The 26,724-nt window shown below is 42.6% G+C and overlaps 2 protein-coding genes across 4 annotated transcripts in view; one reads left to right on the top strand and one right to left on the bottom strand.

Annotated features, from left to right (window-relative positions):
• LOC121723722 (proprotein convertase subtilisin/kexin type 5) overlaps window positions 1–957 on the bottom strand; it is a 161,794-nt gene extending 160,837 nt beyond the window's left edge. For both annotated transcript variants that reach the window (XM_042109706.1, XM_042109707.1), the window contains exon 1: window positions 643–957. In XM_042109706.1, coding sequence (XP_041965640.1) covers window positions 643–823 — 181 coding nt within the window. In that variant the 5' untranslated portion in view covers window positions 824–957. The remainder of the gene's footprint in view (window positions 1–642) is intronic.
• An 882-nt stretch (window positions 958–1,839) lies between these two features.
• otud7a (OTU deubiquitinase 7A) overlaps window positions 1,840–26,724 on the top strand; it is a 101,196-nt gene continuing 76,311 nt past the window's right edge. Inside the window, exon 1 of one of the 2 annotated variants that reach the window (XM_042110427.1) lies at window positions 1,840–2,023. The gene's annotated coding sequence lies outside the window, so the exon portion shown is untranslated. Of the gene's footprint in view, window positions 2,024–7,374; window positions 7,428–26,724 lie in introns of those variants that run through there. The other variant, XM_042110428.1, reaches the window with a different exon arrangement.

The raw sequence follows: 26,724 nt of genomic DNA, 5'->3' as shown, positions 1-26,724 counted from the left end.
CTCTCTCTCTTTGCCTCTCTTTCACTCTCTTTATTTCTCTCTCTCTTCTCTGCACACCCCACCCCACCCAACCCCACCTAACCCAACCCATGTGTGTGTGTGTGGCATTGTCTGCATTTAACTTGCTCTCCTTTCATGCCATGTTTGGAACCATTAAACAAATCCTCCTTTGAGGTGCACGTCTCTTTGGCAGCCTGGTTAATGGCTGTGTGCTATCTTTTGTCTTCCCCTGTTGCAGCTGTGCAGTGCTTTGGAAAAGCATACGCAGAAAGAGGAACATTTCTCCTGAGCACTTTAAGAGTTTCAACATGATAAGTGCTTTGTGAATGTACACACAGTGAAGAGAGCCTAATAACTCAGTAACCAAAAAAAGTCTTTGTCACATTTTTGAGCGGTTGTGGTAAGAAGCTCATTTTTGTGGTAAGAACAAAAACTCAGACTATGCCTCAGCATTATTTGTAGAATAAGTTATTAGAATCAACCAAACGTATCTGAGAAACGTTGTAGATTTATGGTAGACTATGTAGATTTTTGAATCACAACACAACATCAACATTCATATTGTTTTCCGTCATGATGATATTTAAGCCATAAAAACAATCAATCTCAAACAAATAACGTTGGCGTTGGTACATTGCTTACCTACTCCACAAGAGGTACATTCGAATAGTTCGTGGCCCGCACATTCTGAGCAGGTGGGATGACAGAGGACGCACTGATTCTTCAATGCAAACTGCCCACTTGGACACGGCTGCGATGAAGGTTTGCTTTGAATATACCCAACGCAGCATAGAAAAACCAGCGGCATGAAACTCGTCTTCATATCTAATTATAAACTAGGCTACACCCGCAAGGATGAGACGAGGATGATGATAATGATCCTCTGAAAAAAAATAATTCCATTAAGCTCGACGCGCAGAACAGGTGGACCGCTGGGATTGACAGCAACGATAGCCTCTCACTGTGGCAACAAACAAAACTAGTCGGGCAAGTTTGTTGGAGGGGATTGGTCAAAAGAGAGACTCTGGGGGACCACCCCGTCTGAGTTTCCCTTGACAAACTCATTAAGAGTGTTCTATTTGCAGAGAGCACTTAAAGCAAATATGTCATTTATTTATTGTATATTGATTTAGCTTGTTGCAATCAGACAAAGATCACAGATAAAAAACTTAGCTTAGCCATCTTTTTTCCTCTTACAATAAAAGTTGCTGTTACTAATAGCATAGGCTACATGTGTGGCCTAAAATAGGTCGCCAGTATGCATGCATGACCAATTTATCTCTGTTCTTCTACTTCTGTCAAACAATATTATACCCTAACCGTATCCATCAACTTTTGGGTAGCCTGGTGTCCTGGTCTATCCTAGTGAAATCACACTCGCCTCAGTGTTTTCACAGTGCCACAGACAGACTTCTGACGCCATCCACTGGCTGCCGGCGCTCCATCACTATGTCTGTCGTGGTAGCCTGCAGTTCGGGGAGTGAATTCAGAGACACAACTAACTGAGTAGCCAAGTTCAAATTTTGCCTGACCTAAATAAGACATGCAGACAGATATAGCCTACTAAATTATGCCACGTTATGTTTAACAACTACCATCAATGGATAGTCCTACGCATGTTTTAGCCTGACATCCATTGGTTTCATTTTCTGGAGATTAAACCTATATACAGCAACTGGATAGGATATACAGGATCAGCAACAGCCGCGTTGCTTTTGCGTTTTACGTCATCTGTAAAGAGATGTGGGCAGGTAGCATGGACTTCAAGACAATCGCGTTCGCAGGTAGGCGCAGCGAGCGGTAGAAGGCGGATCAGTCCTTCCTTGACGTCAGACGGTGGAAGAGATAGGGGTAGGCGTGACTTGCGCTTCTGCTGCAGCGGAGAATGACATGAGGATGAGAGAGATACCGACAGCCAGACGCAAAAGGCTGTCTTGTCAAGGGGTAGAAACAAACCATACGTAAAAGGACTGAATAACCCAAATTCACAGAGCGATGGGAAATAATGACTGAAATCACCAAGGTAAGAACGTTTAGTGCTTTCTTCATCGCAGACTATCAATACAAACACTATAGGGTATGATATAACCAGATGTTGGAATCACTGCGTATCCCGGGCAGGTGCATCTGATGTCTAAACATGCCGAAGGCTCGGTAACTTGCATCTCCAGATGTCGTTGGTTATTTTTATAAGGTAACGTGTGCGAAGAAAGAAACAAAAAGCATCGGGGTGGAGCAGTGCAGAAGGTGTGAATTTTTTTAGATGGAAGGGCGTCTTTTGCTCAGAATCGAATTCAACGCTAGCCGGATGCCTGCTTGAAAATCCCTTTGTCTTTAGTCCTTAAACATAGAGTGTTACTGTAGTGTGTGGACACACTGCGTCCAGTGATGCAAAACTGCATTTGTAGGCAACGTCCAGCAATTAAAAATGTGAACACCAGCGATGTTTTTTTCGTCAGCACCCCAGAATTCTCTGTATCAGACTAAGGTTCTCCACGCATCACGATTGGGTTCTCAGAATGAAAAGGTGTTCCAGTTGCCACTGACGGCTAGTTATTCAACCATAACAAGCAGTAGCCCAAACGTGATCACGTCAAAACGTCACATCTGTCCGTGATTACAAATGAAGCGACAGTGTCTGGAGTTCGTGGGCTACGCTGCCAGCATCAGAATTGGTCTTCTTATATTCTCTTAGGTGGTGATTTGCAGAGTATCCAATATCCTGTCTCCGTTATATTTACCTTTTATGCTAACCTGGTATGATTGTGGTGATTTTGGGTTTGCGACCTAAACAAAACTATAGGCCTCAACATTGTTATGCAGAAGTAGGTTTGCATAGCCTACTGCTCATAGCCTTGCTCAGATGCACGTAGACATATTGCTTTGGTCCTCTTACGGGCCATACACTAAGACAGGTTTACTATTCGGACCAATGTAGGTATCAACAGAAATCGAAGAATACAAGACTTTGGGATGCCTTAGTTAAAGCAATACCTGCTCTAGCACAAAAGTTAAAGTAATCTACAGCAACTGTAATTTCATGGTAGACTATTAGGACCATGTGGATATGGGTATATTATCTTGTGACAGCAGTCCCTGTTTTATGTAGGTTATCTTGTCCAAAGAGCTGGAGAACAGGAAGGCGATAAGTAGTATAGCTGGACTTTCATATTTGGTTGTGTTATAGGTATCACTTGGTACACATACTTAATACCATGTGCATGCATGATATGATGAGCTCAAGACACATGCACACAATTACTGTAAATGCTGTGTATGATAGGCCTATTTCCAGAAACATTTTAATTGCAGAGATATTTCTCTTAGATGTATCATCATAACCCACACATTCTCCTTTTCCCCTGTCCAAACCAAAACAACAGCCCACGGAGGGAAATATTATGTTGATTGTAGGCGACCAGTTTGTTGAACACAATGAGTCAGTAGTGTTCACATATGATACATATCATATTTCTCAGGAGACAACATGCAATAATCACGACTGACTGACCGTGAAGGAGTGGAAAAAAACTGTAACAACTAGAAACATCTAGTATTCTTTAATTAAGCTTTACCCAATAGAAACCTTTGAAGCACCACTGACATTATGACCTAATCCTGTCTGTTTTAAACCCAATTATTAAGTCTCTGACCCCATCCACTTTGTAGAATTAACTAACTCAAGTGATTTTGATGTGAGGTCTATGTCTTTGCATGTGTGACAGCTCGCTCTGTTACCCTGTGGTCCCAGTGGAAACTGTGCTGGAGAGCGCTAGGCTAGTTGTGCCATGTCAGGGGCACTCAGTGTGTCGAAGTGGGGTGGTGCTGTGATTGGGAGACAGATGGACCATCAGGCCAGGACAGCTAAGCGGAACTCCAGAGTGGCCTAGCCTTGGGTCTCTCTCTCTTTCTCTCTCTCTCTCTTTTCCTGTGAGCCCAGGCCTTAGGGACCAGGCCTGGCATGGTTTCAGTCGCCATGGCGAATTGTTTCCCTGTCACAGGCACTTTAGCCAGAGAAAGCATGAGCAGAAATGATGGCTGTTGCATGATCAAGGCCAGACCGACTGGCCAACAGGCCGGCAGCAAGGGAGGACAGAACTAGAACTCTCTCTCTGGCCCTCTACTCGCCTCTCTGTGCCTCTGACTCTGGTTTGTTTGAGTCCTGCACATTTCATTTCATTGCTACGTACTTGTGAGTTAGACAGAATGTCCCTGGAGCTGCTGTTGTCTCACTATTGTGTCATGACACTGTTGCATGCGATTGTTCAATGAGTACATCATGGGAGACGATTACTTTCCATTCACCCATTCACAGATTTGATTTCATAATAGAAATAGTTATGTTTGCTGAGCTGAATATTGACCTTGTAGGTCAGTAGCTGAAAGCAAAGCCCTGTATGTACCATAAACATCTTAATGCTTTTTATCTGAGTGATTTTGAAAACCATGGGGTTTCTAGGCTTTGGAGCATGGGTCATAATGTGAAATCTATGACTGACAGTCACAGTATTGATCAGATGGCTTTGGGGTGAAAAGGACCAGAGCTGTATACTGAGCTTCATCAAAAGTGAATTCCAATCCCCCTTCCCCTCCAACACACACCCTCCCTGCCAGCCTCCCCCCACCCTTCCCTGCCAGCCCCACATCATTCCCCAAAAGTTTTAGTCCCAGAGAGGAGATGGAGTGAGTCAAGTGGCCCGTGGCAATCAGCGCTCAATCACGCCGCGGCACTTTGAAGTGGGCCGAGCTCTGTTGACGTCTCCACAGGTGGGGAAGCAATGTTAAGTGGTTTGTCTGTGAGCAGAGAGAGAGAGAGAGAGAAAGAGAGAGAGAGAGAGAGAGGTCGCCTAGAGGCCGGAGGGGGGTGTCCCCCCACATGAGAGAAAAAGCAAAGGAGAGAGGGAGAGAGAGGGAGGGGGGAAGTAACTTAGAACAGAAAGGGAGATAGGGAATGAGAGAGGGAGGCGGAGGAGAGGTATGTAAAAAGAAAGAGAGTGGGAGAGTAAGGGAGAAGGGGGTTAAGAAGTCAGAGAGATACAGTAGGCCTACACGGAGTGGTTTGACTGGATGAGAAGAATGGATGGAGAGAGAGAGAGAGAGAGAGTATAATTTAGAGGTTGGGAGGGAATGAAGGAGATGAGGGAAATGTTGGGGGAGGGAGTCAGACATTAAAAAAAGGAAGAGTGCAGGGAAGAAAGCTTTTTTGAAAAAGCCATCCGCAGGCTGGCTGATTTAAGAATTTACATTGGTAAAGCCTCTTGTTTACTATGCCCTTAGCTGCAAAATAATGTAGAGTCTGCAAACTGCAGATGGACACACCACCACCGCATACTGTGTGCTGCATGTATGGAATTCACACCTTGCTAATTTGAATTTACAAATCTGTAATCTGGAACTACAAATGTAAACATTTGGCCGCACCACTAGATGTGTATATACCTTTAGCCCATTAAGACCTTTGAAGTTGTTAAAGGAGAAATCCGACGATTATTCACATAGATCTCCATTTCTCGAGGTCAGGTCCATAAGGAAAAAAAACCCAGAAAACAATCGGTTTTACCTATCTCGAGTTGCTAGTTCCAGCAGTTGAAGCAGCCAGGCAGCTACAGTGCTACACTGTGGGGGCATGTCTGTGAGCCCCTATGTTCATGCCCCCAGAGTGTGGTGCTGTAGCTGCCTGGCTGCTTCAACTACTGGAACTAGCAACTCGAGCTACTGTAGGTAAAACCGATTGTTTTTGTCTTTTTCGTACCGACAGTACTCGTGACCTCGAGAAATGGAAATTATGTGAAAAATCGCCGGATTTCTCCTTTAAGGTTTGCAATAATAAAGTTATAAAAAAGGTTAACATCTTTATTCACAAACTTTACTAAAAGCGCATATATTCCAAAACGCTTGGCTGGCTTTTGACCTGCGAATACTTAGATGTTCCTTTAATATCTTTCTAAATCACTCTGTAAATGATGGAGATTAAGCTGACATGCAAATTGAAAGATTAAAGGCCTTATCACTGTCAGCAATGTGACCAACAGAGTATTGGCACTGAAGGTCAGGATCGACTACCTGGAACCTTCGGATCCTTGCTGTTTTTGGGGGTTATTCTGCCCACAGCAGGTCCACTATTCTAAATTGATCCAATTTTTCTCAAGGTCCTTTTGTGGGATGGAGTATATTTTTACTACCAGCACCCCACCTCTCATAAACAATCCGTATTAGCCTCATCTACAAAACAGGTGCTTATGGGTGCCTTTTCTCTAATTTTAATTGATATTGCAAAATACATAATTTTTATATTGAATGTGTCTTTGGACATGTTTGTATGACAATGGTGCTGATGTCTGTACTGATGTGTGTTAGTGATACTCTGTCATTGCCTAAGGCACTGAAGTCAAACACTGCAGACATGTGACTGTCTTAAACTTATCTGATTTAATATCTCTGAAGAATAGCCTGACGAGCCAGACCCACATCAAGATGTAGGGTCTGGGGTCTCACCATTCACAGTGCTCAGTCCGAGGGGCGGGATAAACGGTTGTCTTTCAAATTCCCTTTGCACACAATAGGATAGCGCTACAATTCATCCCCCATGAGTCCCATGCGTTTTCCCACCAGCGGAACTAGTTGGCTAGTTCAAACTTTTGCCAACTTAAAAAAAGCTTAACTCGCGTCACGCTGTCGGCCAACAGCAACATTCATCTTCTTTGTTTTTAAGTAGCAGGGAATTTACACTGAACTGTCGCAACTCTGCCATCATTATGTTAAGCCTGTATACACGATGTGATTGGGCTGATTGAAGTTTAATTTTTCCAGCTCGCAAGCCAACAGAAAGCTAGAAGACTACCCTTACATTTGCTGCCGCTAGGGTGCGTCTAGATTTCTAGGCTATCTGAAGACAGCGAAGCGAAGCAAATGTAAGAGAAACAGTAGCATGGTGTCAATTTTTTTTGTCAAAATGTTCAACAAAATGCACTATGTAACAACTTACTTCACCCAGCCAAAAAGAGAGGCCTAACTGAGTACTGATGTAGGTTTGTGCAGGTTAAGCGTTTTTAAAGATGGACTAGTGACTGTTTTATGTGCATCGTTTGCTTTGCTCTAAGTGACACTCAGCACTTAGTGTGCAAACACAAAACTAGTCACTCAAGTTTGATTACTCAGAGCTCAGTGTGTCCTTGTGAGGGCGAGTCTGTTCCCACAGGAAAATAGCCACTGGACGCACACACACACACACAGACACATACACACACACACACACACACACACACACACACACACACACAAAGAGCATCATATAAAACCGTGTGGCACAGTTTGGAGTTGGAGCAGGGAAACGGCTCCTGCTGTAAGACCGGAGAGGAGAGAGACTGTAAAGTGGGACAGACTCAAGTGCACGTCGGCCCTGATGATTGAGGCAGGAGAGCTGTGAGGTCAGTGTGCAGTTCTTTTACCTCAAAATAACGGCTTTAAACTCATTTCATGCCACTCTGACTTACACTGAGGACAATGGAGTATCTGACATTGCAGACGCATGCCTGGAAAACCTGGTTTTGGACTATGTAATGTTGTTGTGGGTAGGAGGTGGGTTGGTACCCCCGTAGTGCTAAATGGTTACTTAGTACGTCAAAAATTGCCGAATGGGGGTATGCCTACATTTTGTTACTTTAAAATGCTCTAGTTGCTCTCTGGTGGCTTTGAGATCAAATAATAAAATAAACATCTTGTTCTAGAACATAGCTGGATCTTCAAGATTGTGAGATAGTATCAAGGAAAGTTATCTCAGTTAGAGATGACATGTGCTACACATATGCCATGTTTTTTTTTGTTTTGCTGTTTTTTATTTTGTTTTTAAGTTAATGACATGTTATCTGTAGAGGGAGAGAGCATATTCTGTCAGTATTGACATACATAAAGGTGGAGGTTACAGAAGTAGTAACCACGGAATGATTTGCCCTGGAGGGTCATTTTTGAGATCTAATGTAGAGTGTAATACATGATTTAAGAGCCCATAATCTAAGCGTCCAATCTTAATAATTTCCAGCAAAAAGAGCAACAATTTTTCTTCACATTAATATATCAACATAATTGTTTGTACAGCTCAAGAACCTCCATCCTATTCAGTTAGATTTATGTGTGGTAATAATGTAATTGCCTGATTTGTAGCCTAATTTAAAATAGTTTGAAGCATCATTCATTCATACATCAAAAGTTTGACCAAACATGTGGTGGAATGTCACGTGATTAAAACTCTCTCTTGCTCTGTCGAAGCAAAGGCTGTTAACATAAGAAAGCTTTGCCAGTGTGTGTGTGGGTGAACATGTGTGTGTTGAGTGCACTCTGTGTTGTTGCAAGCCTTTTGCAGGAAGAGACATATAGAATTAGCATTGATTGAGGGCACTTTGGCAGAGGTGAAACAGAAGCACCACGTGAGCATGAGTACAGTAAGTGCCTTAGTTCTGAGAATACTCTTATTGATGCACCTTGAAAATACTCACACCACACATGGATGTGGTGTGTGTGGGGTTTTTATATATTCTTTTTAGCCATCTGACAAGGAAATCCAAGGAACATCTGTCAGGTAGCAGTCGGCATTTATTGAGGAAGCTAGCACCTTACGAACACAAACACACACACACACACACACACACACACACACACACACACGGCCTACATCCCAGGCAGACAGTATGTGTGAACACAGGTTGTTTGAAATCTATCTCCTCTCTTCAGCAGGTTTTAGAGTTTGAACAACAATTTCACTCGACTCTAAGATTGACATACCTGACATACTGTATGTCTCTATGCCATAAGCATGTAATGCCATATTTCAAAGGCCTGCCTTTAATGTTGCTTTGACGTAACATGCAGACAATTCATCAGATATTACTGTAAGAAAGCAGCCAGGTCAGCTGATTAATGGTGACATGACTCTGTGATGTCATGATACAGTATATCTATTGATATCATGTTTTGCATTAGAAACAATCAATATAGAAAATCTGCATCAGAATCTGACACTGACAGAATCTAATGTTTACGTTCTGTAATCTGAGAACTGAGATCAAATGTTGTCTTCTGTCCCTCTCCAGCCTTAGTGCAGCTCAGGCATAAGGGTGAGAATGTGTGTCCAGTGTGTCTAATATCCACAATAGCCCTTCTCTCTCAGAGGTCAGTGTGTACCAGGGCCGTAGTCACCATAGACATTGAGGGGGACGTGTCCCCCCCAATATTCAAATATGACCAAAATGTCCCCCCCAATATACGGACATAGAAAAATAAAGACAGAAAAAAACGTTATACTAGGCCTACAGGAAACCAACACGCACCACCATCTGAAATGTAATCAAACGTAAATAACGCATCACTAGGTCATGCATAGTGACCTAGTGATGGTTCCAGAGTAGCCTACACCCTGAGTGGTTTGTCCTGGTGGTTTTCCGTTTTTCGTTTGATGTACGCTATCAAAAGCTATTTATACCATTTACTGCGGTGAGGTAGGGCTGTCAACAATATCGCAGCTACCGGTACAATTTTCACAAAACTTGTTGGAAAAATGTAGCACAGGCTAAGGAAATCCCATACATTTTTGGGGCCGATCAGACTCAAAGGGAACTTTGAAACATTTTCCATATTGTAGCCTATTCTCGCAATGATAGCGAAAGTGAAACATTTTATTTTAAATGATGAATTTGTGCAAGCCTGAGTCATTCATTTCTTTCACATGTCTTTCAACATAAATAATGCATTCACATGCTATGCCAGAAATTGCCGTTTATAGGCCTCTTAGAAATGGTTGTTGCATCTTGCATATTATTTAGATGCGCACTCAGTCGCGCATCCATGCAGGCAAAACGTTGGAATTAAATGTGACGACGGCACACAAGTTGGAAAACACTTTTACAATGCACTGGCGATTATAGCCTACAGTTAATGTGAATCGCCAAAGAAAGGAATTTGCACCTCCATTCATCAATTAAAGCAACACCAAATAACTTTCCCTCTGGAGCACGCACGCTATTTGTTTATCCAGCAACGGCTTTGCAAATAACGATGTCCATAGACAAGGTAGAATATGTTGCGCGATTTATGAAAGTACGATGTATTGCGACATCAGATGCAAGTCAAATTTGTAGTTTCTTATGTCTCATTCCATCGAACTACATATCCGGAAAACTTACATAGTGCGGAGGTCAGTATAGCCGATAGAGGGCTGTGAAGCGAATGCAGAAGTGCCGTTCACCCTGTTACAAATTGATGAACCACTTAAACGATTTTGGAAACATTATTTTAAGGTACAAAAAACTCTTTGGTGTTGCTTTAAAGGCTGTAGCATGCCTAGTGTTTCTACATGTTGGCACAAAACATCATTTCTGTCAGAAGCCATGCAGGGGTAACATGAGGTGAGTCAGACAGAAGAGAGGCCTGTCTTAGTAGCCTATTCCTGAATCCTGTCCCTTTCAAACTATGTTAAAATTGTGTGATTAGCCGCCAGCATAATAAAATCTCAATTAAAAGACAAAATCTTATTAGGCTATTGGTCCAAACCTATGAGTCTAAGCCTTAGTTAAAAAAAGTGTAAGTAAGTCAAAGAACCACATTCTGGGTAATATAGCGTTTAACAAAGATACTCTAGTTTGTAATTCCTTTTAAAGTATACATTTTGAAGACAAATGGAGTCATAATACAGGTCCAGGGATGGATTACTGAATGGGCTTACTGGGCCTTCTCCACCCTTCTCTTTTCACAAAACTCACCAGAAGTCATCATTTAAAGGGTCATTTTTAAAAAAAATAAAAAATCTTCCGTGGGAGAATGCCTCAGGACCCGTCTATCTGGAGGTGTGGGGGGGGGGACATCTGTGCCCAGGGGTTCATAATCCATCCATCCATGCCATGCCTATGTCTGTCAAAAGTTTGGAATACCCTAATTGACTGTTGTGATTTTTAATAATATTTTTGTATGGTACTGTAGGAAATGTATTGAAATTCTGTTTGGGGGTCCCTCAGACCCCACCACAGATTCGGTCCCCCCCAATGTTGACATCATGACTACGGCCTTGGTGTGTACTGCAAACTAAAACACAATAGGGGCTAGTGCTCCCTGATGTTTCGGTTACGTGTGGTCCTGGGATGGTTTCAGTCTTACACATACTGTATTTGGACAAATCACTCACACTTACACACACACAAACACATATTTGCACAAATCACTCTCACACACACACACACACACACACACACACACACACACACAAACTTGGGTACATGTGCACATACAGTACATATGTCATGTTTCAGCTAAGACATTGCAGTGATTTCACCGCCTGTCTCTTACTGCTTGTGTGCGTGTAGTGCACATGTGTAAACGTGAATTAGTGTGTGTGTGTGTGTTCGTCTCTCCATATGTGTGTACATGAGTGTGAGTCAGTGTGCCCCACCTTCTCCTGATTGGATTTGCTCTGTGGCTCCTCTGCGCTGCTTGTTTGTGGATTAGGCTGACTGCTGGAGATGTCTGACATTGCTCTGCTCTTCCTGTGGGGCCCGCGGCTCCCTTCCACAACCAGACCCTCCACCCAGCACCCAGCACCCAGCCACAGGCACTGGCTCCAAGGGCCATTCTGTCTTCCAACGCCCTTGTAAAACTAATATGATTTCACAATTGCACATCAATCCTTTTTATGGCTGGCTCACTCGGGCTATCCCAAACCATTTTCTCATCTCCTGGCGCCCGCGTGACATATTTGGGTGTGTTTGTTTTGTTTTGCATTTGTATTATTTTACTTTTTTCTGAATATGCATGGTACTATAACCGTGTTTTCAGAATGTTTTTTTTTTCTCTCTTAAGGTTTTATTGGACTGCGGGGAATTAAGTTATAAGAGGATTTTATAAGAAAGCTCTGCTGTTGTGTTTTGTCGAGGGAGGCCATTATTGGATTGCTTTGAGATCATTCTTAGGATTGGATCCATTCCAAAGCAACCTTCTCTTTTTTGGTGCTGTCATTTCAGGCTTGTGGCAAAACAAAATGTGTTGATGAAGGACCTGTGTGTGTGTGTGTGTGTGTGTGCCTGTGGGGGTGTGTGTTGGGGAGGTTGTGGTTGCATAAAGATAACATGCCTATCAATTAGCCCAATCAGGCTGTTCTGAAGTATGCAGTTGAGGCTTGCCCCCTCTTGTCTTCCCCATGTTAATTTTGACATATTCAGGAGTGCGTGATTAACACCGTGTGTAATGAATATATTAAGAGAGAATCTTTACTTTTTCTTCCTGTCTGACAGCATGTTGCACCTCCATTATACATTTTCATAAACTACACACAGATGATTTATCACCAGGACTCAATCATTTCTTTTTCTTTTTCTTTGATATAACCAGCGGATCTATTGTGTTAATCAAGTGTTAAATTAAAGTTGGTCAAGCAGTGATTGTCTAGGTCATTCATTCAGACTGGCGAGTATGTGTCATATTGATCACAGTTTGTCAGGGTCTGGTTGTGACTAGGATGGAGGGAGGGGATTAGGGGCTGGAGGCTGTAAATTAGGGAGCTGTTTCAGGGGCTGAAGTCACTGCCCTGAGCCGCTTCTGTGTTGCTCTGTCTCGGACCACGTTTGTGTGTGTGTGTGTGTGTGTGTGTGTGTTGCTCCAGCACTCGGTCTTGTCCCATGAGTGTGTGAGGGTCACGTCTCTGGTGCAGGGTGGGAAGGAAGCGAGCGAGATCCGAGATATAGCAGAGGACTCTGGGGCGAATTTGGACTGAATCCGTAATGGACCCATCCTCCCAGATCCGTTCTCCTGCTTGTCTTTCGCTTTCTAGGCCACCACAAACCACTGCATTCCTCACGCAGTAAAGGGAGAATGTGCTTTTATTAGAAAGCCCCAAGGATTTGTGGTGGGCGCATAAACTGGAAGGCGTGTGAAGTGTCAGAGTCCATCCAAACTAGAGTGGTGAGGTCTTCTGCTTACAAAGTTCACTTTGCAACACACACACACACACACACACTCTAATGCATATGGACACACACTCTCTCACACACACACACACACACACACACACACACACACACACACACACCACACCACACACACACACTGTGTTAATGAACATGACCACACACACACACACACACATTATATTTAAATTTATTCATTAAGCAGACACTGTTATCCAAAGCAACTTACATATGTCAATACACACAACACACACATACACACATTTGGTTCCAGGCATGGCCACACACATGGAAACACCCATGCACACACATCTTCATGTTGATATTGTTCATAACATCATATTGTTTTGTGAACACACTGCAGTTCCAGTGGTATGTGGACAGAAAGTGTGAGTGTATGACAAGACACCAGGCCTCCCTTCACAGGCTTCGGTGAAATATCAAGAGGCTCTCTGACACAACAGCACTAAGACTCAGTATGGCAGCAGACTTTCTGTCTAACACACCCTTTTAGACCTGAACCATTGGTGATAGGAATGGATATACATACACCAGGAGGAATAATTATTAGTCTACTCGTCTATTAGTATTGACGCCACAACGCTGAAACAAAAAGCAAAAATATATGATTTTGGGAAAGAGATATGTAGTACATTTGAATGTAGAGTCAGGGTGAGTTCAAGGTTTAGAAACAAAGAAACAATCAGAATTGATGGGCCCTAATTGAAATGCTGAGCGAAGTCAGTCTATGAGCAAAGTTCTCGTGCAAGAACTAACGGCAGCATGTGCCGTGAGATAGCTTTTAGTTGACCCACCCAAAGTTTGTGCTTTCTCAGGGTGTTAAATATGCAATTAGATTTTGCATAGTTATTAAGCTGGCTTTAGTCAGACTTCATACTTTTCACTTTGCCTAGCATTTACATTAGGGCCCTATGAGTCTTCCTGCAGTACACATATTAAAGAAAGTTGCATTGTTCAGGGTTAAAAATCAGATGGACCTGAGTATATTTTAAGGATTGTTTAAAGGACTTTGTGTAACCAACTGCTTTTGGTAGGCCATAGCTCATACCATACTGTGCTGTGTAATTTATCAGGAATGTGTCTCCCATAATGCCGTGTCTTTGAAGTATAAGAACATGGTTATCCATGCCATGACCCTGTCCTCTGAGGTAGTGCTCAGGTCGTCTCATTGAGTCAGCTTGGCACGGAGAAGAGGAAGGCTGGCAGATTAGTATGGTCGATTAAAGCTTTTGTATTCTTCCTAGAAATACCTCTCTCTTGTATACTGGAAGCCTTTGTCAGCATTGCGAGCATTGGCTTTGTTTCTCAATTCCAGTTAGAGACTTTGCATAAAAAAATAACTATTTCAAAATCTATTCTTCTTCTAGTAGCTCTATTTCTATGAATGTGAAAGCTGTGTACTTAATGAGACAATGCTTTTAATTGGCAGTTACTTCATCACAGTGCACTATATCCCCCCCTGTGACCCCCCCCCCCCCCAGACACAGATGCACACACTTTCCCTCAGTCCTCAGGCATGGGTCCTCCCATAAAAGGGCATTGTTTGCCTGAAACCTTCACCTCAGGTTGAAGCCCTGGACTTAGTAAAGTGTTGTGAGACAGTGTTTATTCTTAATGTCGCCATATACATGAATAGAATTAAAATGGAATCAATGGGTGGTACCCTCCTGGGTGATGCAACAGCAGCCATTGTTTGCCAGAGAACAAGAATAGAGAACAAGCACGTTGTTAACAGTCATACTGAGTACAATATAGTATATACTATATAGACATTAATTGAGAATGACCATTTTGGGGGGTAGCTACCCATATTAATTAAGCCTGGTGATCTTGGGATCTCTTCAAATCATTACACAACAGTGAGTCTCCCATTCAGACACTGACCAAGACCAAACTTGCTTAACTTCAGTAGACTGCAACAGGATGTCATAGTTGTCATGGTAATGATGCTTACAGTATGTGTATTTGGGTTTTACTAAATCCTACTTTCATGATTTCATGATTCAGAAATTGTCATGCCATTTGGAATAAGCTAAAGGTATAGCGTGGCATAGCACTACATACTCCCTAGGAAGACTGAGTTCTCACTTTAAAAGCATGCTTTGACAACATTCAGATGTACATTTAGAGGAAATCCAACTTTTCAGTATCAACAGACCTTTGATAACTAATCCTTTCACTTTTTCAATATCACAACAACCTATACATCACGCAGACAGTCTCTGACTAAATGTTTTTATAGAGTACAGAATAGTCTGGCTGGAATGCATTGACCATAGAATACTTTAGTAACCTTATATCCTGTGGTCTCAGTTTACTTCCATTTTCAAAAAGTATTAGAAACAAAAACATCCATCCAGGGTTAGTGCATGTTTGTGTGAGTGTGTGTGTGTGTGTGAGTGTGTTTGTGTGTGTGTGTGTGTATGTGTGTGTGTGTTTGTGTCTTGTATGTTCAAGCCTGTGTGTTTTTGTATATGTGTGACTTCACATGTGTGTGTGTGTGTGTGTGTGTGTGTGTGTGTGTTTGTGTGTGTGTGTGTGTGTGTGTACATTTGCACACACTCCCAGCTGTGTGTTGTGTCTGCTGTTTTGTGGAACTCGAGCCTTGTCAGGGATATGCCTCGAAGGACGATGTGTTCCAGCAGGGAGGATGCTGTACTTAGTGGGGATAGTGCTGTGGTGTTCCCCCCTCAAAACACACACACACATGCACACACACGCACAGACAGACAGACACACACACATTTGGCCCGGATCCCTGCTTAGCCTGCACCTTCTCCTCCACACACACACACCCACACAGCACCTCTGCCACTCGCTCGTTCGCCCCTAACGGGTACATCTCCATGTGTTAATTAAAAGCGCTAAAGGATGTGGTGGTTAATTCTCATGACACTACCATAGAACGTTCTAGTTCAGCAGCTGTGACTTGTGCCCCAGTTTTTCATTTGTTTAGTGGGCTAAGAGAGGGAGGAGGACCGGCTGCCCTGACAGGCTAACTCATCATGGCAGTTTTAATGTTCAAGGCCTTGTATCTGCAAGCTAAGCAGTGTAATCGACTCGGCCAACGCTACGTTAGCGCTCCTGCCAAATTGATTATATTTTCTGATGAAAAGACCACTGCGGTGTGTTTTTTTAATGTACGCCCACCGTTGATGTCTGGAGAACATAACTTCATTTCTCAGCTATCTGACAGGAGACCATAATCTGGTGAAGGCGGGCTGATATACATCATGGCTTTGCATTCACACTCACGTATTTACCTCTTCTGTCTATGACAAATTAGACACTGTGAAGGTGGCGTTGTCTGTCCAAATACATAGCTAACACAATTGCTCTTTCACGCAAGCTCATAACTACTATAGGTGTAATGTGGGTAAATGGAAGGTGAGGTTACCAGTACTATTATTACTATACTATGCTAATATACAGTGTTGGGCAAGTTACTTCAAAAGCGTAATGCATTATTTATTACTTGTTACTGTCATCTCATAGTAATTTGTTACATTACAATATTACTGTCTTTGGATTGTAAGGCATTATACTATGTTTACATTACTTTCACCAAAATAACAGGAAATATGGATTTGGTGTTCTCAATAGATCTTCATGTGTTCAATGCAGCTCATTACACGGCAGGAGGTGATGTGGTATGACATAATGACTGAGCTAGGCTTAAGGCTAACAAAAGAACAATATAATGGTTGCAGTTATGGCCCATGGGACAATGTAGGCCCCAAAGGCCAAAGGTCACTCACAACTTAATATACGTAGTAAAATATAGCCATAGTGAAATTGTATGTTGACTTTAAATGGTTCTCATCATTGCTGGTTGCCTATCATTCCACTTACAGTTTGTGTAAACTTAATGCAAATAGTTTGAGAATAATGGCTACGATCTTTGTCTGTAACAGCAACATTTTAGTTATTCTCACTGCTTGAAATGAGAAGTATAGCCTAACCATGTTAGATCTGTTGCATGAATGGCAGAGATAACTCAAATTCCCTTTCTACAGTCATCTAAACAAGGCAATCAAATTCCAGGACCAGCATAGATGACTTTTTTTAATTCTTGGATGATCTTCTCTGGTGCCAATTGAGCATTTCTCAATTTTGGATTAAAAAGCAAAGTAACTTCAGTTACTGAGAATTGTACCGAGTGAAATATTACTGAAATTGTATTGGTAATGCCTTACATTACTGCATTACAGCAAAAAGCAATGCATTACTGTAATTACATTACTTTTTTAATGCATTACTCCATACAATGCGAATATAGTAGAAGTTGTAGTAATCTATTTAGCTACTACAGTACTACTACTACCATACCACTGATGATTACTTACACACACACACACACACACACACACACACACACACACACACACACACACATATACACACACACACACACACACACAGGGTCTACTACAACCACACACCTACAACTATAGTGTAACTAATACTGGATTTGTAAACTAGTCCAACTGCATACATTAGATACATTTCCTTCTTTCCTTCTAGCGTTCTAGGTCCATCAGTCCATCATCAAGCATTACTGGGCCACCTCACTTACACTAGACACAACAGTAGGATAACTGAGCATTGCTAGCGTAACTATCAGATTATTCAAATGAGTCTGTTCCTCCTCATCTGAAGCATCTGAGGGTCAATTAGCGAGCTCGGCCCCTTTGAGAATGTATGATGTAACACACTCACTTCAACGCAGTAATGAGCAGGTGTTTTTATCATTAGCACACTGCTAGCCTTTTCTGTTACAGTATCTGCATCATCAGTGTTCTTACAGTAAAAGAGATATAACTGCTGCAAATATCCCCTCATGTGGTCTTTGCTCATGGTTGCCTCCAACCCATCCCCTTCCCCAGAGGAGAAAACGTGGAGTCGCTGAGCTGAGCAAAGCCCCCAGAGTGCAATTAGGATACGGCTCGACAATGACATGCAGTCTCCATGGCGTTCAGCATCCCTCTCCTCACCCCTCTTCTCTCCTATCATCTCTCTTCTCCTCTACCCTTCTCTCCTCCCTTCTTCTCTCTTCTCCTCTACCTTCCTCTCCTCCTCTCTTCTCCCCTCTGCTATTCTCTCCAATCTCTCCTCTTTTTCCCTTTCCTTTCATCTCCCCTATTCTCCTCTTCTCTCCCTTCCTTTCTTCTTCTCTTCTCTCCTCTCTACTCACCCTCTTCCTCTCCCCTTTCCTCTCTCTTACCCTCTATCCTCTTCCCCTCTCCTCCATTCTCCCTCTCCTTTTCTCTCCTCTCTGCGTTTGTGTATGTGAGGCATGCAGGAGATTCAGGGCCAAGAGATAGATTGTGTTAGGTTGGCATTGCTGCTGATGTGTTTTGTCAGTATCTCTCCATCTCTCCCTTTCCCTCTCACTCTCTCTCCTTCTCCCTCTCTGTGTGTCTGTGTGTGTGTGTGTGTGTGTGTGTGTGTGTGTGTGTGTGTGTGTGTGTGTGTGTCATGGGGGCCTGGTGGATGAGACACTAGGGAGAGGTCTGCTGCCTGCTGCCTCTCTAAGGTTGAGCGCTAGAGAAAAGTAGGACAGCAGAGCGATATTGAGCATATTGGACAGGAAGGCGAGAGAGACACTGAAGTGGAGTGTGTGAGACAGAGACTATGCAGACTGGCCAAAAAGCAAGAGAGAAAGAACAACATTCACAAAGAGATAGGAAGAACAACAAAGACAGAGAGAGAGATAGATGGCTTGGTCTGAGGGAACAGGAAGAGAGGGTGGGCACAGGGAGAGAAAGAGATAGAAAGCAACAGGGAAAGAAAGAGAGAGAGAAATAGACAGAGAGACAGAGAGAGTGGAAGCAACAAGAAGAAAAAGAGAGAACGCAACAGGAAGAGAAAGAGAGAGAGAGAGAGAGAGAGAGAGAGAGAGAAACAGAGGGTGACCCGACAGTGCTGGCATGGCCTGTCTACTCCACTGCTGCGTTCAAAGCTGCGGCTCCTCTCTCTGTTCCTGTGCCAGCAGGGAGAGGGGAACCGAGGGCCAGCACTGACCCAAAGGCCTTGCTCTCTTGGAGCCAGACCCTCAGAGGAACCAGAACCAGGAGGGACACATCTGTCACAGGAGCTAACACACATCCCCATCATTTTAAGTGGAAAAGAGTCTTCCTCAGGGTTTTACAGCCATTTCCTCTGAGGGTATTTTTGAAGGGTGTTTTGAGACTGCAGGTTTAAATGGAGAAAACAGAATCATGTGAGAATATGAGTGTGCATATGAGAATATGAGGCAAATGGCTGAACTGTTTCTTACTTCGTACAGTGAAGTTTGTACACATAGTCATGGCATCTATCTGGGATGCTGTTGAAGTTTGTACATAGTCATGGCATCTACGTATCTGGGATGCTGTTGAAGTTTGTACATAGTCATGGCATCTATCTGAGATGCTGTTGAAGTTTGTACACATAGTCATGGCATCTATCTGGGATGCTGTTGAAGTTTGTACATAGTCATGGCATCTATCTGGGATGCTGTTGAAGTTTGTACACATAGTCATGGCATCTCTCTGGGATGCTGTTGAAGTTTGTACATAGTCATGGCATCTATCTGGGATGCTGTTGAAGTTTGTACACATAGTCATGGCATCTCTCTGGGATGCTGTTGAAGTTTGTACACATAGTCATAGCATCTCTCTGCACATGCTGTAATACTATAACCATATGATGACTTTCCCTTCAGTTTGCCACTGATGCGTGAGGAAATGATGTCAACTTGTGTACCTTGCAGCAGCGGCTCTTTCCCACAGTGCAGTGGGGCAGGGGCAGATCAGAGGGGAGGCAAGTGGACAGACAGCAGAGGAGATGAGAGTGGGCAAGCTTGTGATCCTGCACCATGCTGTTCTTCCCTCCCCTCCTCTCCTCTCCTCCCCTCTCCCTCCTCTCCTCTCTTCCCCTCTCCTGTCCTCTCCTCCTCTCTTCTCCCCTCTCTCCTCTCCCCACCCCTCTTCTCCTCCTCTCTCCTCTCCCCCCTCTCCTTTCCTCTCCTCCCCTCTTCTTCTCTCCCCCCTCTCCTCTCTTCTCCTTTCCTCTCTTCTTCCCTCTTCTCTCCTCTTATCTCTTATCCACTGCTCTCCTCTCATCTCCTCTCTTCTCTGTCCTTCTCCATCCTCTCCCCCTCCCCACTCCTCTACATTCCTCTCTATTCCACCCTCCTCTGTGACACAGCTTGAAAATCACAAGGCTTGTGTCTGTGAGCGTTTTCCCTGCGTACCGTCTGTCGCTCCAGTCACCAGTCACACCCATCCCGCTTGGCAGGTGGTGGGCTCACATAGCGTTCTGGTGCCGTGGGTGTACTGTCAAATAGGGTCAGGTCTGGCAGCGGCGGGCTCACTTAGGATTCTGGTGGCATGAGGATACTGTCGGGTCAGATGGGTCTGGGACGAGGGACCAGCTCCAGCCTAAGCTGAAAGGGCCGGACAGTGAATGAGGGAGAGGCAGATGGAGGACATGAGGTCACCAGATTAGAAAGCCGAGAGAGTGGGGTGAACTCAGAACAGCCAGGGAGCAGAGACTGTAGAGAGAAGGACCTCCCTCTCAGTAGAAAAGAAAGTGACACAAAATAATGTCAACATTACTTTAATATTACAGCTCCCTTATTCTATTGCAATCACAGCAGTGCCCACCTGCTAGTGCACATACATAACTAAGTATAGGAATATAAAATATCACTGAAGTTTATCCAGGGAGGACTCTACCTGAAAAATATTGGTTCTCCACCACCATAGATTATGATTCATCAGCTGAAAGGCTCATTGTGAGAGTCTGTTAAAATAAAGCAGTTATGGAACCTTTTGTGAGGTCATAGTAGAAACAAGCCATGGAAGAGGTTTTTTTATTTCCACGTAAGAACCTTCAGAGATCGGAAGTCTCGTTAGTTTCCATTGAGAAAGGAAGTCGATCAGTTTTTCCCTTGACCTTCAAGATTCCACGTTTCTGTGAGTGTTCGGCAGACTCACCCACCTACCAGGCTGCTGCGTCAGCTGAGAGCCTTCGCTGGTTTTCCTCCTCATCCTCCCCAGCCAGCTCAGCGGTGAGGTTTCGACACACCAATCAACACTGCTGCATACACCACCTGTGAAGCATCAAATATGAACTAGAAATGCAATTCCAAGGAATTACCAGTGCATGAAAATGCTAAAGTTGTGATGTAAAATATCATGTATAGTTAAAACAGATAATACAGAGATGGTTACTACGGTGATGCTAGGATAGACATGGTGGTTGCATAGCTTAATAAAAGTTGATAGTTTAAAAGTAGACTGTTTAAAAGCTGAATGTAGATAGTTTAAAAGTTGTTGATAGACAGTAGATAGTTTAAAAGTTGTTGATAGACAGCTAGTTTAATAGATAGTTTAATGATAGTTTAAAAGTAGACCGTTTAAAAGTTGAAGGTAAATAGTTTAAAAGTTGTTGACAGACTGGAAGTTTAATGAATGTTGATATTCAAATAGTTTAATAGCTGTGTATAGGTAGATATTTGACGATAACTGAAAGTTGGAATGGCTCTAATGTTTGCTAGCAGTTATGCTAAGATTTTTAACTATGCTAACCATGCTACTTAGCTAATGTTTTATAGCAGTGCTAGCAATGCTAACATGTTAACCATGCTACTTAGCTAACTTAACTAACATTTTCTAGAAGTTTAATGAATGTTGATATTCAAATAGTTTAATGGCTGTGTATAAGTAGATATTTGACAATAACTGAAAGTTGGAATGGCTCTAATGTTTGCTAGCAGTTATGCTAAGATGTTTAACTATGCTAACCATGCTACTTAGCTAATGTTTTATAGCAGTGCTAGCAATGCTAACTATGCTACTTAGCTAACTTAGCTAACATTTTCTAGCAGTTTTGCTAAACATGCTAACTATGCTAGCAATGCTAACATGCTAACTATGTTAACCATGTGACTTAGCTAACCTAGCTTATCATTTTTAGTAGTTATGCTAACTATGCTAACTAACATGCTAATTATACTAACCATGTGACTTAGCTAACCTAGCTAATCATTTTAGTAGTTATGCTAACTATGCTAACTAACATGCTAACTATGCTAACCATGTGATTTAGCTAACTTAGCTAATCATTTTTAGTAGTTATGCTAACTAGCATGCTAACAATGCTAACATGCTAACTATATTAACCATGTGACTTAGCTAACCTAGCTAATCATTTTAGTAGTTATGCTAACTATGCTAACTAGCATGTTAACAATGCTAACATATAACTATGCTAACCATGTGATTTAGCTAACCTAGCTAATCATTTTTAGCAGTTTTGCTAAAAATGCTAACTAACATGCTAACTATGCTAACCATGTTACTTAGCTAACTTAGCTAATCATTTTTAGCAGTTTTGCTAACAATGTTAGCAATGCTAACATGCTAACTATGCTAACTAGCTACAGTGGGTAGGAGTCATAGTTGATGACAAGTAACAGCTACAATGGCTGAACAGTTAAAAAGTTCAGTAGTTTAAAGGGTTAAATTGTTTAACAGTGAAATGTTGTAGTGAGGACTTTTATTTTGAAACAGTTTTTGGCAGAGGAAGCAGTTGAACAGGATGTGTAGTCTTAATAGGGCCAGTTTGTATGCTTAAAGCCTGAGACTGGCAGTTGATCCAGGTGGCCTGAACACCTGCCATAGGATTCTAATTGCTTAACGGCCGTATTATGATGTCACAATCAGCAATGTTAAGTCTATGGGGATTTTTAAAAAGTTTTTCTTTAATAGTTTAAAAAGTATAAAAGTTTCAAAGTTGAAAAGACATAGCAGCTTCGTCCGTTTGAATACCTACGTTACAAAGTTTGAATGAAGTTTCTAAGTTAAACTGTTCAAGAGAAATAGCGTACGGAAAAAGTGGTAAGCGGAATAATAATAATAAGAAGTTGTTGCCTAGGAAGAACAGTACAGTGCATTTTCATGCACTGTAATAATAAGAAGTTGTTGTTGCCTAGGAAGAACAGTACAGTGCATTTTCATGCACTGTAACTAGAAAAGCATTTCCTGAAGGAAATACAGTGCATGAAAATACAAAAATATGATGTAAAATATCATACAGAGTGAAAACAAACTATATTGGTTGCTAAGTAGATGAGGTTTAATATAGTTGGAATGACTGAACAGTTAAATAGGTGGATACTTTAAATGGTTAAATTATTTATCATGCTAACTATGCTAACCATGTTACTTAGCTAATTTAGCTAATCATTTTTAGCAGTTATACTAACTATGATAACTAGCATGCTAACTATGCTAACCATGTTACTTAGCTAACTTAGCTAATCATTTTAGCAGTTTTGCTAAAAATGCTAACAATGTTAGCGATGCTAACATGCTAACTACGCTAACCATGCTAACAAGCTACAGTGGGTAGGAGTCATAGTTGATGAAAAGTAACAGTTACAATGGCTGAACAGTTAAAAAGTTCAGTAGTTTGAAGGGTTAAATTGTTTTACAGTGAAATATTGTAGTGAGGACTTTTATTTTGAAACAGTTTTTGGCAGAGGAAGCAGTTGAACAGGATGTGTAGTCTTAATAGGGCCAGTTTGTATGCTTAAAGCCTGAGAATGGCAGAAGATTCTAATTGCTGTGATGTCATAAAGGGCAATGTTAAGTCAATGAAGTTTCTACGTTAAACGGTTGAAGCTGCATTAAACACGTTAGAAGAAGAAGAATAAGAAGCCTAGGAAGAACAGTACAGTGCATTTTCATGCACTGTAATAAGAAGAAGTTGTTGCCTAGGAAGAACAGTACAGTGCATTTTCATGCACTGTAATGAGTCCATTTCCTCAATTGCTCCAGCGTTGTGGAGCACAGGATTGAGATGAAGTATTCAGGTGGACTATTTCCCTCATCAAAGGTGATGTTTGAGTGAGGAGATCCTCCATAGGCTCTTTCTGTACTCACTTTTTGCTCACCTTGTAATTGGTGTTATGACAAGTCAACCTAGGTTTTGTCTTGCATTGTCCCATGGTGTCATGGCTTGAGTATGAGACCAATGGAACAGTTGATTGGTTTGGGTCAATCAGATTCTTTTTAGGTTTTAAATGACAGGTGTCCACGTCCTCAGAGTCTACACTATTCCATTGGTGATGTGTTAATATTGAGCTAATTGTTGAAAGAGAGTTTGTAGCCTTTACCATTGGAAGGGATGTTGGCTTAGAGTTTGAGGATTGGGTCGGTATGGTTCTTTGAAACCGTGCTGTCTCTCGGTAGCTAATCAGAGGTGTGTGTTTGCTGTATACTGGCCTGGGCACAATCAGTTCATGGGGAACAGAGGAGGACTATACACCTTTCCTAGTCCAGCTTCTTACCAACTTGCTGTTATCACACTAACATAGTCACGATCACACACACACACACACACACACACACACACACACACACACACACACACACACACACACACACACTTTAAAATATCTGCAAACATATCATAATCCAATATAATCCAATACATGTACACACAGTCACAGAACACGTCAATATATCCACCTGGGTGCTTGTTCGGTACTCAAACACACACACACACACACACACACACACACACAAACACACACCCTCTGCCAGATATGTGCTCACAGGCTTGCGTGTTTGGCAAGAGACGGAGAGGTGGCATGTGATGGACTGTTTCCCAGACTGGATGTGCTTCTTGTCGTGTTCGCTCGGCACCGCATTGAAATGCTCCACTGGCTCTCCAGCCAAAGGCCTGGACTGGGACACACTGTGCAAGCACTGAGCTTGTCAGCAGGCCTTTGAGGAGACTGATTATATGGCTTTAACTTCTCCTTGTGTTGTGTTAGTCTTAGCCAATCTCTCTTTGAGTGCTGAGGTGTAGGGAAGGACTCTCCTAGATAGTTGATTGGCCTCTGCTTATGGCCTTTCACAAGACAAGAACGCCTGGTTGTTTATCATGTGTTTTTGGCATTAGGAGAGATAGCATAGAACATGAAATATGTATGGATGTGTGGTCTTTTTTTCAATGTCCCCATAAACCCACCCAACCATTGCTGAAATATACAGTTTTTTTTTTTCCTGGCAAGTCTCTTTAGATAAAAGCCTCTACTGAAAGACTGACTGACTGAAAATGTAAGCTTAGTTGCTGGCTGTTTATGTCTCTTGCCAAAGCCTTTCGTCATCTCCTCTCTGAGGCTTCCTGGACAAAGCACACCATTGACAGAGTGACCGGGGCCTGTTCCTCACTGCTGGGCAAGTGTGTTTGTGTCCCCACTGTGCCCAAACATTTTGAGATATGCGACATAGATACAAAGGTGTGCTCGTACACAGACTCTCTCTCTCTCTCTCTCTTGCTCTCTCTATCACCTCTCTCTCTCTATCACACACACACACACACACACACACACACACACTCACACAGAGATCGACAGAGCCCTGTGTGCTGGACAAACACAAACATGTTTTCTGTGTTGCTGTGAGCGAGTGCATTCCTGGCCGGAGAGTGGGGCATAGGGAGGCTTGACCTTTCACTGGGCTCAGGCCTACAGCTGGGAGGCAGCAGGCCTGGATCTGGCTCTCCTCTGGCTCAGACGTGGCCACAAAGCCTCTATTCTTCATCTTGGATGGGAGGTGTGTGTTGTCTGCCATCCCAGTATTTGTTAGCTGCACTGGATGCTGAGTTCTAAGATCTGGCCATAGGTGGGCCAAGATCAGTCTAGATTCTCTCAGCTTCTGCCAGGGATTTCGCAGAGAGAGGAAGAGGAAGGGGGAATCTAGTTTGGCAGTATCTTGCTGCTGCTGCTGCTGCTATGGATTAGTGCAATGCAGTCCTGTGCATCCCAGTAAAGAGTGTCTCAATCCATCCCCTAGTGTGGCGTTCTTAACACACACTACAGGCCTTATTGGAGGTCCAGTGTTATCTTGATAAAGCATTTGAGAACCGTCATAACTGAGGTTTTGGAATTAGAAAATAATAAACACTCAATATTAAAACACCTACTGTATGTGACAAAGTAGCTATAGTAGCTATCAAGTAGCTACAGTAGCTATAAAGTAGCTATCGATCTCAGTGTAGCACAGCATGTTATAGATATCAGCATGTAATGCCATGCTCTTACACAACCCAAGCCTTAATCCTTACTTTATCTTTCATCTTAACCCTAGTTGTAACTGTTCAGAAATGTGTGTATACTTAAGCAATAAGCCCCGTAGGTTACACTGATTATACAACAGCAAAGGGGCGATGATAGGCGCGCCAGTAGAGTGTCTAAAACCTCCCTTAGCTGTTGTATAATCAGTGTAACCTACAGTACAGACTCGAGTGGCTTATTGCTTTTCTTTTCGGTTACTACATAGATCTGGCAAGATCATGAAATAAAGCAACTGTAACTTTTGTATCAAGTTATGGTAGCACAGTAATATAGGTCAAGGTTTGGCCCCAGCCGTGGCGCAACTGGCTGGGGCACATGCACCGTACGCCGGCGACCCGGGTTCGATTCCCGCCCCGTGGTCCTTTCCGGATCCCACCCCGACTCTCTCTCCCACTCGCTTCCTGTCATTCTCCACTGTCCTATCAAATTAAAGGCATAAAAAGCCCCCAAAAATATATATATTAAGAAAAAAGGTTTGAGTTTGTTCTCATTATCCAATGGCATCATACGTGATTCAGCCAGTCACAATCAAGGACTGGAACTATCAGTTTACATTCTACTCCATAGAACTGATATACTATAAAGATCCTGACAAAGGTGTTTGGTCGCGGAAAAGTGTGATGA

Source organism: Alosa sapidissima, chromosome 11, assembly GCF_018492685.1.
Source record: "Alosa sapidissima isolate fAloSap1 chromosome 11, fAloSap1.pri, whole genome shotgun sequence".
NCBI classification, from domain to species: domain Eukaryota; kingdom Metazoa; phylum Chordata; class Actinopteri; order Clupeiformes; family Clupeidae; genus Alosa; species Alosa sapidissima.
This window is presented reverse-complemented; position numbering and strand designations above follow the sequence as displayed.